The sequence below is a fragment of the Kryptolebias marmoratus genome, linkage group LG16 (assembly GCF_001649575.2).
Source record: "Kryptolebias marmoratus isolate JLee-2015 linkage group LG16, ASM164957v2, whole genome shotgun sequence".
Classification (NCBI taxonomy): Eukaryota; Metazoa; Chordata; class Actinopteri; order Cyprinodontiformes; family Rivulidae; genus Kryptolebias; species Kryptolebias marmoratus.
Window position 1 is genome coordinate 30,583,619 of NC_051445.1, and position 16,086 is coordinate 30,599,704.

A 16,086-nucleotide genomic window follows, 5' to 3' on the forward strand; every position below is an offset into this window, starting at 1 on the left:
GGGCCACAGAGCTGCAGGGTCACAGAGCTGCAGGGTCACAGAGCTGCAGGGTCACAGAGCTGCAAGGCCACAGAGCTGCAGGGCCACCGAGCTGCAGGATCACAGAGCTGCAGGGCCCCAGAGCTCTCTGATCATCAGTGTGTTTTTGGAGCTGGACATTGAGTCAGAACCTCGGATGTTTTGGAGCAGAATAATTACCTGCAGGGCTGCTGTGGAGGCAGGTCTGCTGAACCGACGTGGAGGCGTGGTTACTGAGGTCCATCACTGTCCGCGCCTCTGTGGGTGGAGCCTGTGGCAGGATGGGGGGTTGGCGGGGCTGGACGTGTGTTTGGTGCTGGTCAGCGTGGTGCTGAGACGGGCTGGACAGGATGCCGTTCTCGGACAGGAACTCCTCCAGATCCATGTATTCCAGCTGGAAGGTGTCCCCGTCGTAGGACAGGGTCTTGTCCCACAGCGTGGGGCCCAGGAAGGCTGACTGGGGGGCGCTGCGCTCCTCCTGCAGGTTCTTCTCCTTCTCCTGCTGCTTGCTGGAAGCTGCAGAGGAAGATGAAGATGAAGAGGTTAGAGAGACAGATTCTATCCAGAAACACTCGGGGACACACTTTGTCCAGAAACACTCGGGGACACACTTTGTCCAGAAACACTCGGGGACACACANGTAAGCTGTTGTCTGTTTGGAACTCTTTCTGCCACCTTGTCAAGAGACTTTTCTAATCACTTGTCTCCACTCACAGTGATGTGTCCAATCCTGAGCTGCTGTTCCAGAGTCCAGACGGACTAATTAATAAAACCTAATTGTAAATTTACTTCTGTCCCCTGAGTGGTGTTCTGCATGTGGGCTAAGACCTTAGCCAAAACCATGACATTTATGACTTCTCCAGACCCCAATATGAAAAAACAAAAACTCACCATTGTCCTGATTATTGGAAATTCTCAAAGGGAGAATTCCCCTTTGTATATCAGCCGTGGTCCAGCGGAAAAGTTCTGATCTGGACCCCAAATGTCCATCCAAGGGGACAGGGCTGCAAAGTTATCTTCTGCATGATGATCAGTCACCAGATCTCTGTTCTCCACCGGTGATCACACGTGGTATACTGTTCGTGACGCCAAGTTCTTGTGGAATTTTCTTTAACAAAGAGGAAAACAAAGAGATTTGTCCTAGGATAATTTATTTAAGCTATATAGCTGAGAATCACTGAGCTGAGGTGAGTCAACAGAGTGAGTCTGACCCATTACAGATAGCTCCCCCTTCTTACACCATTTGTAGGATGAGGAGCAGTCAGGGGGGAAACAGAAGGGTCAGATAGCTGACCAAATGGAGAGGTAATTAAAGAAAAACACATGAGATAACACAGACATCCTGGCACCCTATAGAGGTAAGATTAAAGGCATCCTAACTAAACTAAATCATGGTGAAAATGAATGCTCTGTGTTTTTCCATAGTTCATCAAGGGGTCACATGCAGCAAAAATCACTGAAACTGTATTTTTTCCATTACACATGCTTTGTAAACTTGTTGTAACATTAATCAATTTTCTAGGACTGGTTTAATTTCACTTAAAGACATATGTAGTATACTATCCTCGATCAAAGGAAAAATAACATTTCACATGACATCTGATATTAAAATGAATGAAAAGCAAAACAAAATATATTTAAATGGTTATGTTAAAGAGGAAAAGTGTGAATCTCTTACTTTTCAAAATAAGAAACTCGAGTCATTCCTTTAACTGAAATTAAATTGATTAGGCACAATATTATCACAATTCAAGATGAAGATTGCATGGCAGAAAATTCCTTTCTATAGGTTGATGAATGCAATGCAATTTAATTAGACAATCCGTGAAAAGCTAACAGCTACCAAATGAGGAAATGTGGCACTTCCTTTCCAACCCTAAAGGAATGTGGTTATTTCCTTTGATACCTGTGGGAACCCGAGTTTATAGTCAGTTGAGCATAAATAGATCCTTGGTATGTTCTCTTCTCAGAATGTAAATTTCTTCAAATAACAACAGGATAGACAGTGGTGGGTAGCTGTTTTCGGAGTCAGGAGGTCTGCAAAGCTTTCTTTTTAGGGTAAAGGGGTCTTGGTGTCAATCCTCGAGAGCTGTTACGAATGTAATTTTTGGTTAGAATCAACAATGTGATCAGTTTATGGTTATCTTGGGGGTTAGCAAAACGGAGTTTGATCAATCAGCATTCTTGATCTGTTAAGATCAAGAGAGAGACATCTGGCAGGGTTTCCCCCAGTGTATTATAAACCGGCCGCCAGGCTTAACCCCACTTGTTTTTTATAAATATGTCATTTTTTTATACACGTTTTTTTTCCACCCGCTCCCCCCAAACCGCTACCTTTATCTACCTCACTGCGCGGTGGTATGTGCGCCAACAGTGACGCAATCACGCTGTCCCCGCCCCTGCGCAAAGGTCCTGCGCGGTGTCACGTCGTGCATCTTTTACAACTTGGCATGGACCGCACGTGCCGCGCTCCATTCACAATGGACAATTTCGGTGCTCTAGCGGAGCTGGTTCACCTGTAACAGCGCGGAGCCCTGCATGACTCTAATGAGCCCTGAGGCTGAGCCTCCTTCAGCTACCGCTGGAGTTAGCACGTCGTCAGAGACACAGCAATAAACATCGAACGAGCAGGTTTGACCAACAATGGTTAGTCGAGCTAAAATTCAGCGGGTGACTTTACAAGACCGAATATGGTAAGCATGTTTTGTGCTTAGTGAAAGTATTATCCTTGTTTACCAGAAAAATTATGCTATTAAATTCAGCATTGCTTTTTGTTCTTTCATGTAGTGATCCAACATGCAGCCTGTGCCACAAAAAGCACAGTCCAGTACAGCATCTCTCTATTTTTTAGAGTTCCCTGTTGTTATTCATTGCCCTTGATGTGAGATGTGTGTTGGTGCCTTGTTTGCACTTTTTCATTTATATTAATTTAATTTATTTGTAAATGTGACTTAAATTAGGATTCAGATTAGGTGCAAATAATTAGTATTTATTTTAATTGTATTTTTATTTAAAACAGTATTTTAAGTGCCTTTCTGTAAAACTGTAGTTTTACAGTATATCACATAATAAATAGCCATATTTCCAACTTTCCTGTCACTTTTAATCTTTTTTTTTTACTAAATCACGGTTGGCCGACGATTGGCCGGCAAACGGCCACCTACCACCAGGCTTAGCCTCTTTTCTGGGGGAAACCCTGGTCTGGGTTTCCCTTCCAAACACTGATGAAACGGTCCATTTGCAGTAGGCTAAGTTAAGGAGGGCATTAATCAGAGAAACATCCAGGAGGCCCAAAAAAAACCAAACTTGGATGAAATTGGGAACAAGAGAACAAAAGGACTACAAAATGCTCCACAGAGCTGGGTTTTATGGAAGGGTGACAGAAAAGAAAGACAATGATTATATAGTAAATGGATTGTACTTGTATAGCACCTTTCTAACCAACAAGGCCACTGTGCCCTTACTTACCCATCTGCATAAACATTCATACAGCATTCTACTAAATTTCTACAAAGATAATCTGAATAAATTCTACAAAGTCTAATCAATACTTTAGAATCAACTTTAGATTGCATTCATACTCCAATTGGGTACACATCAGAGGCAATGAGAGGTTCGTTGTTTTGTCTGCTTTTATTAACTTAAAAAAGCTAGGAAGTTCGGAATATCTTCCCTAAACATGTGGAAGAAGGTGCAGTTGTCAGAAAAGACCAAATTCAATTTTTTTAGGCCATCAAGGACAACGGTATATCTGAGACAAATCTTCTTATCCTGCTGAGAACACCATATTTACAGTAAAGCACAGTGGCAGCATCATGCTGTGGGCATGTCTTTCATCAGCAGGGACTGGGAAACTGGTCAGAGTTAAAGGAAAGATGGATGGTGCAAATTACAGAGGAATTCTCAAGAGGAACATGTTAGAGTTAAGTTTCTCTTAAGAAGGAAAGCAGGACAATGAGGCTAAATACACTGCTGAATCAATACCCCACTGGTTTAAGGAGAACCAGTTAAGTTTTTTCCCATTGAACTTTACTATTATATATATGTGTTTTTGTCATAAATTTAAAAAAAATCATTTGAAGTCCAATTTGTAAGGCAACTAAAGGAATAAATACTTCTTGTCTTTTGTAAATTACAGGATGGTAGATTTTGCAATATTATACTGATGAGATTCATGTGATCATGCTCACAAAAAAATTAATTTCTCTATTAATTTTTCTATGCAGGGCATTCTATCAGGCATATATTCAAGTTTCTGAATATCACATTTATATAAACATAAAATAGTTCTGTATTTTTGCAATTTTCCAAGACAAAATGTCAAGAATGCACAAATGAGTTTTGAGAAAACCTTTTATTGCAATTTGAAGAACTTGTCACATTGTGGTTGAATAAAAAAAAAGAAATAATTGATCAGTTGATTGCACTATATGTTCACTGTATTGCATAAGCTTTTCAACAAAAACATTCAGTGTGTAGAAAAACAGATAAAAAAGGGAGACCTTGAAATTTTTTATACTCTACATATCTGTACATCAGAATTATTCTGTATCACGGATGAGATCCTCTCTTAAATTGACTAGAGCAGCACATATCCTTCGAATCTTGTCTATTTTAGGAGCCATGCTTATAGGAACAGTTTGGGATAGTATTTTGAAAACTTTCAAACGTCTGATTGCTCTTTCAACATGAATTCATACATTTGCAATCTGATGTGTGTATGTTACCTGTTTTTCAGTTAGCTGTCCTTGTTTTTTTGTGAAAGAGGTAATTACTAATCTAACTTTTCTCTCAAAGAGCAAGTCTTTTATTGTAAAACCTCTATCTGCCAGGACTTCATCACCAGGTTTCAGGCACGTTAATATTCCAGAGTCCACTGTGATAAATTTGTCACTACATTGACCACCATATGCTGCAGACACAAACATGATTGGTACACATGGTGCAACAGCTATCAAATATTTGACTGTGTTGTATCAATAATAGTGGCTCTATGATTCCCCTCTTGAGCCCAGATTTTTGGGTTTCTGTAAAAGGCTCTTACTGCAGTCTATAATGCATGTAGTATTCGGAAAGTTCTTCTTGAAGACTGCATGCATATTGCTTGAATAGTTTCTCTTGGCAGCCACGGAATTAATGGTCAGAAAAGTTCCTCCAGTCTGTCTAACCAGTATGAAATGATCTTGCTAGCCATGCTCTGTGATATATAAAACTGGCGGCTTAGGTCACCTATGACATGATTACTCTTTAATTTCAAAAGTGTCATAAGGACTTGATCTCGTACAGGCATTGTAAATTCATTGTTGTCGTATCCTTCCAGTGTTGACACAAGAGTGTTAAATGTTTCTAAGGCTATACCAGTGTACATCAAAACGTCTGCATCATTTTGAAGAATAAAATATGCAACTTCATCACACTGAGTCGTCTTGTCCTGGAGATCTTTTCTGCAAGACGTAATCCAGTACTGATGATCTTGTTGTGTAGGATCCTCCCACTGTGTGTGGACTGAGTGCAGATGTGGCTCAGGAGGTTGTGTGGAGATGCTGGCCTGGTCTGGGACGACTGAAGGTGAACCCACAGTGCGTTCTGAATAACACAAAAATACAATCAAATGTATACTCAAGTTAGCTCTGTTAGCATAACAGAAACTGTAAAGTGTCATTTAGCTTATTATATTGTATGAGGGAAATTTCTAGTTTTACACTCTCTTACACACATGCAAAATCATAAATGTCAACAATGCTGTTTTAGGGTGGCTTTTACCTGGTTGCTAAATGAAAAGTTATTCTGGGACAGTTAAATGAAGCCAAATATACTTCTGCCAGCATGCAACTTGTGTTAATTACTAACCATGGGCTTATTTTGTGTTTAAAATTTAGACTTGGCTGCTAATAACATACCAACATCCTGACTGCATAACACTTTTTAATGCAACCAGCTAGCGCTGATGCTAATACCATTCACCATAAGCTATAATTCAGTAAAAGCTAAAGATTGCATGATTAAAATATGAAACGGGGACAAACCACAGTTACAATTTCACTCACAGGGAACAGATTCAGTCGTTTTGTTGATGTTGCTGGAAGCTGTCTGGCTCACAGTGGTCCGGATGAGCCTTCTTTTTTTTGGTGGGGGCGGTCATAGCCCAGATAGAGCTCGAGGTCAGGATGTAGCTCTGTTGGCTTTTTATCGATGAAATGAAATGAGCAAACATAAACTCTCTTTGGGGCGTATTTGAGTTTTAAAGCTGCCAGCCACGCTCGTTTCCGATCCTCCTTCCTCGGCATAGAGTGCAGTGCGTATGGCGCTGGGCACGAACAGGCCTTTCGAAGTTGTTGATGTTCAAGGCAAAATGTTTCTAACTCGTTTTTCAGTTTTCTTGAGTTGTTGTGACAGCCCACAACAGCACAAGTTGAACCCAAACTCATATTCAAACTTTTTGAGCCACTGATTAAAACACAAATTAACAGAATTTGTGTTGTAACGAGCGGAATGAATTAACTCTAGTGGGTCTCGCTTTGGGTAACTGGAAATATAAAACTGGATGGCGCAAGTAGCGGTCTGTCTTGGAAACCTACGTACGCTCTTATAGAAACCAGTGGATACAAGTGCAAGCCATTTGCAATTTTTGGGGGGTTTGGAGTGATGCTGTTGGTAACTTGAGCCCCACATTTCACAAGTGGAATCCCTAAACTTTACAATAATGTCACACAGTCTTCAAGGAGTTTCCTGTCCGGTCGGCTAAAGGTTGCTGGTGCCTGTGAGATGGCATGTTCCAGTCAGATGCAGATGCAAATATTGAAAATTTGTATTTCAGGTGGTCCTCTTCAAAATGTTAACTGTTAACAGTCAGTCACCAGAATTTGGGTTGTAATTTTCACCAGGAGCTAAACTAACCACATCCATCAAACTTTCTTGTCATTTGGGAAGCTGAAGAATGACACAGTTGTTGTAATTTTGAGTCCGTTTACATAATTGCAACCATTTCACCCGCACACTATCCTTATTTGTGATTTACTGTATTAGTCACGTTCTTGTGTTTGGCACATGATTTGTCACACTGCCAAGTAATCACAGTAAATGCTGAAGAGACCCTATTCATTTTTTCAATCTTTGATTAGTAATTTTATATTAGGGTAAGTTTTTTAAAATGACCGACTCTGAAAACAAGTACAATTTATGACTTTCTTTTTATGTATGTTAGCTTCAAAACATTTTTCATTTTTCTTTAAACCAATCACCTGTTTATTATCACTTTCTGCCAAACGGTGAAGGTTGACGATAATGTTTTTTCCCTTGAGTGTGTGATTGTGTGTATATGCCTGGCTGTTACAAATGTCTGACGAACCACATGACTGACTTTAATGAAACTTGCAGAAAATAATCACTGGATGTCTATCCATTTATCAATCTATTATCTGCTGCTTGTTCCAGAATCTGGTCATGGGAGCAGCAGCTTGTGCAGGGAGGCCCAGACATCTCTTTCCCCAGTCACCTCTTTTAACATTCCAAGGCATTCCAGGCCAGCCAAGAGATATAGTCTCTCCAATGTGTCCTGAATCTTCCTCAAGGCTCCTCCCAGTTAGATATGCCAGAAACACCTCCCTAAGGAGGCTTCCAGGCTTTTCTTGATGTGGATGAGCAGCGGCTCTATTCCAAATTCCTCCCAGAGAACCAAATTTCTCACTCTATCGCTAAGGGAGGGCCCATCTACCCTGCGGAGAAATCTTGTTTCGACCATCTGCATCTGCAAGTTTGTTATTTAAGTCACTACATTCTATCCTCACCTATGGTCATGAACTTTGGGTAGACCAGCCAGTAAATAAAGTTTTGCCTTGCAGCTCAGCTCTCTCTTTATCACAATGGACCGGTACAGAGTATGCAGTTCTGCAGAAGCCACAACGATCTGGCTGTAAATATCACACTCCATTCTTCTCTCACTCTGGAACAAGATCTGGAGACACACAAACATTTGGGCCATTCTGTGTTTTACTGCTTTTTCCTTTTCACAGACTAGCTTAAACCAATCACCTGTATTGCTCACTGCCAAAAGGCGAAGGAGGAGGGTAAAGAGCTGGCCTAGAGTTCCAAGGCTAGGATGGAACCTGCAATATTCCTCCTGAAGCTGAACTCCTTCACTTGATGCAGCACCTCACTTCCAACCCAGAGAGAACAGTCTGCCCTTTTCTGACAAAGGTGCTGTTCTTCATCCTAACTGCTTCACAATCGACTGTGAACCACTCCAGTGAGAGCTGGAGATCACAGCACAATGACTCAAACAGGACCACATCATCTGCAAATAGCAAAGATGGAAACCAGAGGCCATCAAACCAGACCCCTTCTTTTGTCCTTCTTTTATAAGGTTTAGCGTCTTCTCCAAGTTTACAAAACGCATATAAACTAGTTGAGCAAACTCCCATGCTACCTTGTGGACCCTAGCAAGGATAAAGAGCTGGTCAACTGTTCCATGCATGGGATGGAACTTGCATTGTTCCCTGTGAATCTAAATGTAGACTATGCAGCAGACACTTTTCTCCTATAGCCCTGAATAGACCTTATCACTGAAGCTGTAATTGAAACACCCCCCCCCCCCTTCACTTGAAAATAGGAACCACAACCCAGTCTGCCAATCCAGTGGCACAGGATGTCCACACAATATTGGAAAGGCGTGTCAACAAAGACTGCCCGGCAACATCCAAAGCCTTGAGTAACTAAGGGCGGATCTTGTCCACCACTAGAGTCCAGCCACTGTGAAGCTTTTTAAGTACCTCAAGGACCTCAGGCCTGCTTATGGACAGACCCACTTCAGAGTCCTCTGACTCAGCTTCCTTTGTGAAAGATGTGCTGGTGGGATTGAGAAGATTATCACAGTATCCCTTTCATGTCCAACAACATCACTGGTTGAGGTCAACAGCACCCCACCTCTAGTATGCGCAGCTCAGGGTAGACGCCATGACAATGGAGGCATGGAACATAGCCCACTCTGACTCAATGTCCCCTGTCTCAGCTGGGATGCAGTTAAAGCTCTCCCAGAGATGGACGTTGAAGGTCTTTCTGGTGAGTTCTTCTGCCAGGCATTCCCAGCCAACCCTCTGCTTGTTTTGGTGTACCAGGTCTGTCCAGAATCTTCCCCGGCCATCTGATCCAACTCACCACCAGGTGGTGATCAGTTGGCAGCTCAGCTCCTCTCTTCACCCAAGTATCCAAAACATACAGCCACACATCAGATGACACAACTAAAAAGTCTATTATTAATCAGCCAAACAATTGCCTCTTTCTGCCCACCAGCTAAATCAAAGATAAAAAATCTAGGTGTCACATTCAACTCATCATTAGGCTTTGATTCACATATTAAGGCTGTTTCCCATTATGTTTCTTTAATTTAAGAAACATGTCTAAAATAAGATATTTGGTCTCCAAAGCTGACCTGGAGAAAATTGTTCATGCTTTTGTGTAATCTCGTGTGGACTATTGTAATGCCCTCTTTACTTGCCTGGGCAAATCGTCAATTTCACGTTTGCAATTAGTTCAGAACACATCAGCCAGACTTCTCACTAAATCCAGTAATTTCAGTCATATCACTCCAGTTCTATATTCTCTACACTGGCTTGCAGTAGATTTTAGAATTGACATAGAGAGCCTTGAACGGCCATGCGCCTTACTATATCTGTCAGCTTTTAACAAAAAAACCCTGCTACTCGTGGCCTACGTTCTCAAACTGAATCTCCTGGTTGTTCCACCTATGCAGCTAAAAACTAAAAGGGACAGGGCCTTTCAGTCTGTGGCCCCAAGGCTGTGGAACAGTTTGCCCTTGCAGCTCCATTTTGCTGACACTCTGTAGGTTTTTAAAAAGCAGCTAAAAACATTTTTATTTTCCGAGGCTTTTATGTCCTGATTTTATTATGCTTTGTATAGTTTTTAAGGCTGACTTCTATTGTTTAGTGCGTTGTGATTTTGTGTTTGTGAAAAGCGCTTTATAAATTTTACTTACTTACTTTTACTTACTATCATCAATCTGCAGCCTAGAGTGTCCTGACACCATGTTCACTGTAAAAAAAACAGTAAGACACCACTCAGGTTCAGATCAGAGAGGCCATTCCTCAGTCCTAAATGGGCATTGAAGTTCCCCACCAGTCTCCAGCTGTAGCACCATCCTGTACCCCCACTAAGGATTCCAAAAAGGTTTACAAAACCATTAACAACAATTACAGCCTGTACCCCCACCTTAAGACATAGGAAAACTACCCTTTTGTCTACCGAGGAAAACTTCAGTGCACAGGCTCCAAGCCGGCAGGCTATAGGTAGGTCCACACAAGCCCAGTACATCTCACCATGGGCAACTCCAAGGTGAAATAAGGTCCAGCCCCTCTCAAGGAGATTTGTTCCAGAACCCACACTGTGGGTTGAGGTTAGCCTGACTATATGTAGTCGGGACCTCTTAACCTCACGCACAAGCTCATCCTCCTTCCCCAGCAGAGAGTTGATGTACACTGGACGTACATCAATCCAGTTCAAGATGGAAAAATTAGCCAACATAAAAATGTCTGTGATTTAGACAGTTTAACAGTTATTGAGATAAAAATTTGATGTGGTAGAATCTGAGTCTTTTACAACATGTACTGTGAGCATGGCATTTTGTGCTTCGCACAAGATCACAAATAGTTATTTTCAAGATTTGACTAAAACTTCATTTTTTAAAAGATGAACACTGTCTAAAATTCTGGCGTGCAAAGTGGAAGATGATTTGCATTGTTTCAGCAAATGGTAGGTCTTAGATTTTCCATGTTTAGAAATAGACTCCAATATATTCAAAGAATCTGGTGATATAAAGCTTCAGTATTCTGGTTTAGGAGTTGAAGGTCAAAACATGTTGGCATTTTTAACAATCCACCTATATGTAGACGTGTCATGTTTTTTAAGCTATCAGGTGGTGCAGGTACTGCATGTGACTGGTACATTACATTTTCTAGATTTTGTTTAGTCTTTAGTATGAATTTTATTGGAGAAGAATAATATGAAAAATCTGAGTAACTACAATATGGTGTAAAGTTGGCGCTTTGGATCGCCTTGCTGCCAAAAAGTGCTATATAAATTTCACTTCACTTAAAGTTGTATTGAGGAGACAAAATATTACCTAAATGAAACTCGAACTTTAAAAAAACCTCTCCTCACGATGAACCGGAAAATGCACAGAGAAACCAGGAGTCAAAAATGGTCAGAAGCAGTACCTTCAGTTTAAAAGATTTATTAGCCTTAGTACTAAGGGAGACACTCCTTACCAGCTCACAGCAGGAACACCAGAAGATGTCTGAGCTAGATCACTAAAGCATAGCATTTTAACCTGAACAAAGAACTGGCCCATCCTCCTTCGGTCATCTTTCCGGAACCCTGTATATGGACTTGTTTTTCTCGATCTTCTGCAGGTGTTTTTCTTCAAGTGGGTTTCGGTTCCTAATTAGCTGACTCCCCCAGATCACGTTATCTTCGTGCTTAGTACCGGTGGTTCCCATAAACTTCCATGACCTCGCCAGCCAGTGCAGAGTTACACTCATCCTTAGGTTAATACAATCAATAGAATTACAGAACATTAATACATGATTCTAACTGGTAAGGAGTGTCTATATTATAGTTTTAACTTCACAGTTTCATGCAGAAATTGTTATCCAAAAGTCCAGTCTCACTGGAAATTGTGAAATAGGAACGAAAATATTTTTAAAATATTTTGCTTGTACAGATGCAAATTGATTCATTCCTAAATGTAATTATTCATGTCTCAATGTACATGTGGAAACAACTGAGACTAATATATAAATACAATGGAAAAATTAAGAGACGGTTATGTCTTGGAAAAGAAAAAAGGTAGAAAATGAGTTTTATTAAATGCTATCTGTGTGTTGACTAATTCATAAATAATGCATCACAAAATCCACAGTTTCTGTTATGAGTGTAGTCTTTGGATTTCTTTTTACTATAAATTAAAAAAGAAAAATAATTTATGGAAAGAGAAGTACCCTTTGAATGTCACAGAAGATGTTAAGCAAAAATTGGGTTGATAATGCTTCACCTAAACCTTCTTCAAGGTTAAATCTACACACTTTCTATTAACCCTAATAAATCTCCTACTGAATAAGCTTTAGGTAAATAATGAATGAAGCATATGTATTATTTCTGATAAATAACACACTAACTTTCAATATAAAGCTTTGCTGTGTCTTTCTTCTGTTGTGTTCCTTAAAATATTTGTTCAGGTATAGTGAGGGACAGAGGGACAGTGGTATGTGAAAGGAATAGTGGAACAATGTACTTTCCGTTGAAAATGAAATATATGCTATAAACATGCATTAAAGAAAAATGTATGCCACTTGCAAAGAAGTGGTAACAGAAATATATTATTGCTTTCTTACCTTCACTTTAATTATAACCCTAATACAATAAATCTGGAGTCATTGTGACCTCAATTACTGTAAAATATATATATATATATATATATATTTAGAAAATAGATTACCCTTGAGGGATAAGACAAAGCAATTGCAGTTAGGCCATTTTTTAAACTTTTATGGCTCTTCAGGGGAAAAGATATTAGAATGTATTTATTTCTGTGGTTTTCTTTACAGGCCTGATTCGGTTGCAGGAGCTTATAAAAGCACCATCCCGGTACAATATTCGTCTAAAGATCCGGCAGCTACCTGCAGACACCAAGGATGCCAAGCCGCTTTTAAAGGAGATGAAAAGGGGAAAAGAGTTTCATATCATCTTTGACTGTGGCCATGAAATGGCTGCTGGGATCCTGAAGCAGGTTTGTACTGATATGTTGCTGTATGAGGTGTGAATGAAAAACAAGATAAATACTATATATATATATATATATATATATATATATATATATATATATATACAGTGCTGCTTGAAAGTTTGTGAACTAGTTGAGTAGTTTAGATTTTTCTTTATTTTTACCACGATTTTCTTATTTTCTCATTACCAGTTTTTCTATATGAAATGTCAGGTTTATGTTCNGGGGACACACTTTGTCCAGAAACACTCGGGGACACACTTTGTCCAGGAAAAACAGATAAACAGTGACTCGTGCTTTTATTCGCTCTCGGTTGGATTGTTGTAGCTCTCCGTCTGTTGATTCAGATAAATCATCTCCTCTTCGCTGACAAACTGTCCACAACGCAGCAGCTCGTCTTTCAACAGCTTCTAAAAGACCTGAACACATGTCGGGTTCTGGCTTCTCGATTGTTTGCTGTTAAAGTTGTAAAAGTTCTGTCCCATCATCCCTGCTGAGCTCCTGAACGTCCACATTCCTGTAAGAGCTTCAGTCGACCCACCAGCTTCTCTCAGATGTTCCTGGATCCAGACTAAAGTTCGGAGGTTTTTCAGGTTCTGCTCCTACCTGTCGAGGCTTAAGACTCGTCTTCGTTCTTCGGGGTTTGATTCTAGCAGAGTTGGACTTGCTTTAAAGCTGAGAGTTTTATGAAATATTTCTATCTAATTTGTTTATATATTGAACTGTAAAACACTTTGTTTTTATGTGCTTTCTAAATAAACAGAAACACTCGGGGACACACTTTGTCCAGAAACACTCGGGGACAGATTAAATCCTGTGGGGACAGATTTCAGTAAGGTTTCAAAGCAGTTTGTTTGAGATTTAACCAACAAACACTAAAACGTTTTATTTTTCACATCTAACAACCCATCCAGCAGGTTGTGTCAGAACCAACAGAACCAGTCTAAACCCATCAGAACCAACAGAATCAGTCTAAACCCATCAGAACAACAGAACCAACAGAACCATCAGAACCATCAGAACCATGCTTCAGACTCTGAAGGAAACTTTGATCCTCAGAGACTTTAAGAAGATCCAGAAATCATTTCCAGCAGAACCGGGTCCGGATCGGTTTCTGATCAGCAGAACCGAACTCTGGTTCTGCCCAGGAATCAGACTTTATATGAATGTTCAGCAGAACCGGGTCCGGATCGGTTCCNCAGAAACACTCGGGGACACACTTTGTCCAGAAACACTCGGGGACAGATTAAATCCTGTGGGGACAGATTTCAGTAAGGTTTCAAAGCAGTTTGTTTGAGATTTAACCAACAAACACTAAAACGTTTTATTTTTCACATCTAACAACCCATCCAGCAGGTTGTGTCAGAACCAACAGAACCAGTCTAAACCCATCAGAACCAACAGAATCAGTCTAAACCCATCAGAACAACAGAACCAACAGAACCATCAGAACCATCAGAACCATGCTTCAGACTCTGAAGGAAACTTTGATCCTCAGAGACTTTAAGAAGATCCAGAAATCATTTCCAGCAGAACCGGGTCCGGATCGGTTTCTGATCAGCAGAACCGAACTCTGGTTCTGCCCAGGAATCAGACTTTATATGAATGTTCAGCAGAACCGGGTCCGGATCGGTTCCAGAACAGCAGAGCCGGTTCCTTACCTTCATGATGCAGCGGCAGCTTCAGCGGGTTCTCCAGCAGAGACTTCAGAACCCCATGTGGACCCGGGGCCACAAAGTTCGGGTGCAGAGGGACGGCTCGGGACATTTTCTCCATGACGCCTGCTTGCATCTGGATCCGGTACCGGCGGTCCGGACGAGAAATGTGGCCCGGAGGAGAGAAGCAGCGGTCGGTGGAGCTGAGGACAGAGAGGCGGTGTTCGGGAGGAGGTTCGGTTCTACGTGAAAATCAGGAGCAGAACGGAACCAGATGAGACGCAGGCAGGAGGAGCAGAACAGAACCGACTCAGAACCCGGCGGGACAAACGATCCGCTGCAGCTGCAGGAGCAGGCAGAACCAGACCCGATCCATGAGACCTGCCTGCTGACGTCAAACCGAGCCGGACACGCGCCTCTCCACCCCCTCCGCGCACGCGCACACTGACAGTTCAGCTGGTCACTGAGAGACTTCACCTGTCAATCACCTGTCAATCACTTGGACATTTAAACAGCAAAGATTCTCAAACTGTGATTTTTATTAAAAGTTTCCGACTAAAAAACTGAAAACTTCTAATAATTTTATGAAACTATTTAAACCCACAAAACCAGTCCTGACCCACTTCCTCCAGAACTCCACCAGACCTCTGCAGGTCTGATGTGGACCTATGAGGGTCTCATGTGGACCTTAGAGGGTCTCATGTGGACCTGTGAAGGTCTGATGTGGGCCTCTGTGGGTCTGATGTAGACCTCTGCAGGACTGACTTGGACCTATGAGGGTCTCATGTGGACCTCTGAGGGTCTCATGTGGACCTCTGCAGGACAGATATGGACCTCTGCAGGTCTGATGTGGAGCTTAATCTTTCCCCACTGGTTCTCCCCCTTCCCATAATGCACCAGGAGCTGAGTGTCACCAGACCAGACCATCAGACCAGAACACCTTCTTCCATTGCTTTGTGGTCCAGTTGGACCCGGGTCAGCCTGGTTCTGTCTGGTCTGTGACCATAAACCTCCCACTGCTCCACTCTCAGGTCCAGTTTGATGAGATCATTTCATCTGTCAGTGGTCATAATGTTCTGGCTGCTGATGTGCTCCTGACTCAGAGAAATGAGGAGCTTCAGAACCAGAACCTCCATCTGAAGTTTGGACTTTATTTTGTTTTATTTCTGCTGATATCCTTCTCTGAGCTAAACACAGGAAGGCTGGGTCACATGACTGACCTACTTTCATCCAATCAGAGGCCTCCCCCCACCTCCCCCCTGCAGAACCTCACATTGAAGCTCATGTGCTCCGAAGGCCCAGCAGGAGCGACCAGAACCAAGGAGAGAGGGGAAGAAAGCAGAAGAAACAAGAGGAAGAGAGCAGGAAATGAAATAAAGTGAATAAAAAGTTAGAAAAAATAGAATAAAATCATCAATATGAGAAAAAGGAGAAAAAAAGAAAACATGCAGAAAAAATAGAAGAAAAGAATGAAAAAGAATGAAAAAGAATAAGAAAATCAAATGAAATCAGAGTCTGCAGGGGACCGGGCAGGTCCTGAGTCTGCAGGGGACCGGGCAGGTCCTGAGTCTGCAGGGGACCGGGCAGGTCCAAAGTCTGCAGGGGACGGGGCAGGTCCAG

At 41.6% G+C, this 16,086-nt stretch overlaps 2 protein-coding genes across 4 annotated transcripts in view; one reads left to right on the top strand and one right to left on the bottom strand.

Moving 5' to 3' along the window:
* Positions 1-16,086, top strand: part of grik2 (glutamate receptor, ionotropic, kainate 2) — a 649,386-nt gene that overhangs the window by 212,373 nt on the left and 420,927 nt on the right. For 2 of the 3 annotated variants that reach the window (XM_037980177.1, XM_037980178.1), the window contains exon 5: positions 12,636-12,817. In XM_037980177.1, the coding sequence (XP_037836105.1) occupies positions 12,636-12,817 (182 nt within the window). Of the gene's footprint in view, positions 1-5,502; positions 5,587-12,635; positions 12,818-16,086 lie in introns of all 3 variants that reach the window. The other variant, XM_037980176.1, reaches the window with a different exon arrangement.
* Positions 149-14,918, bottom strand: LOC108250785 (hepatic leukemia factor-like). The gene is made up of 2 exons (XM_017440829.3): positions 14,473-14,918; positions 149-534 (listed from the first exon to the last, which is right to left on the bottom strand). Exons 1-2 carry the CDS (start codon positions 14,600-14,602, stop codon positions 164-166), a joined length of 501 nt encoding a protein of 166 aa, XP_017296318.1. The 5' UTR covers positions 14,603-14,918; the 3' UTR covers positions 149-163.

What these genes read in the sequence shown, in the direction of transcription:
- LOC108250785 (XM_017440829.3), bottom strand. Translation starts at nt 14,602, where the DNA reads ATGCAAGCAGGCGTCATGGAGAAAATGTCCCGAGCCGTCCCTCTGCAC. An exon ending in GCTGCCGCTGCATCATGAAG is followed by an intron (nt 535 to 14,472) that starts GTAAGGAACCGG and finishes CTTCCTCTGCAG; the next exon opens with CTTCCAGCAAGCAGCAGGAG.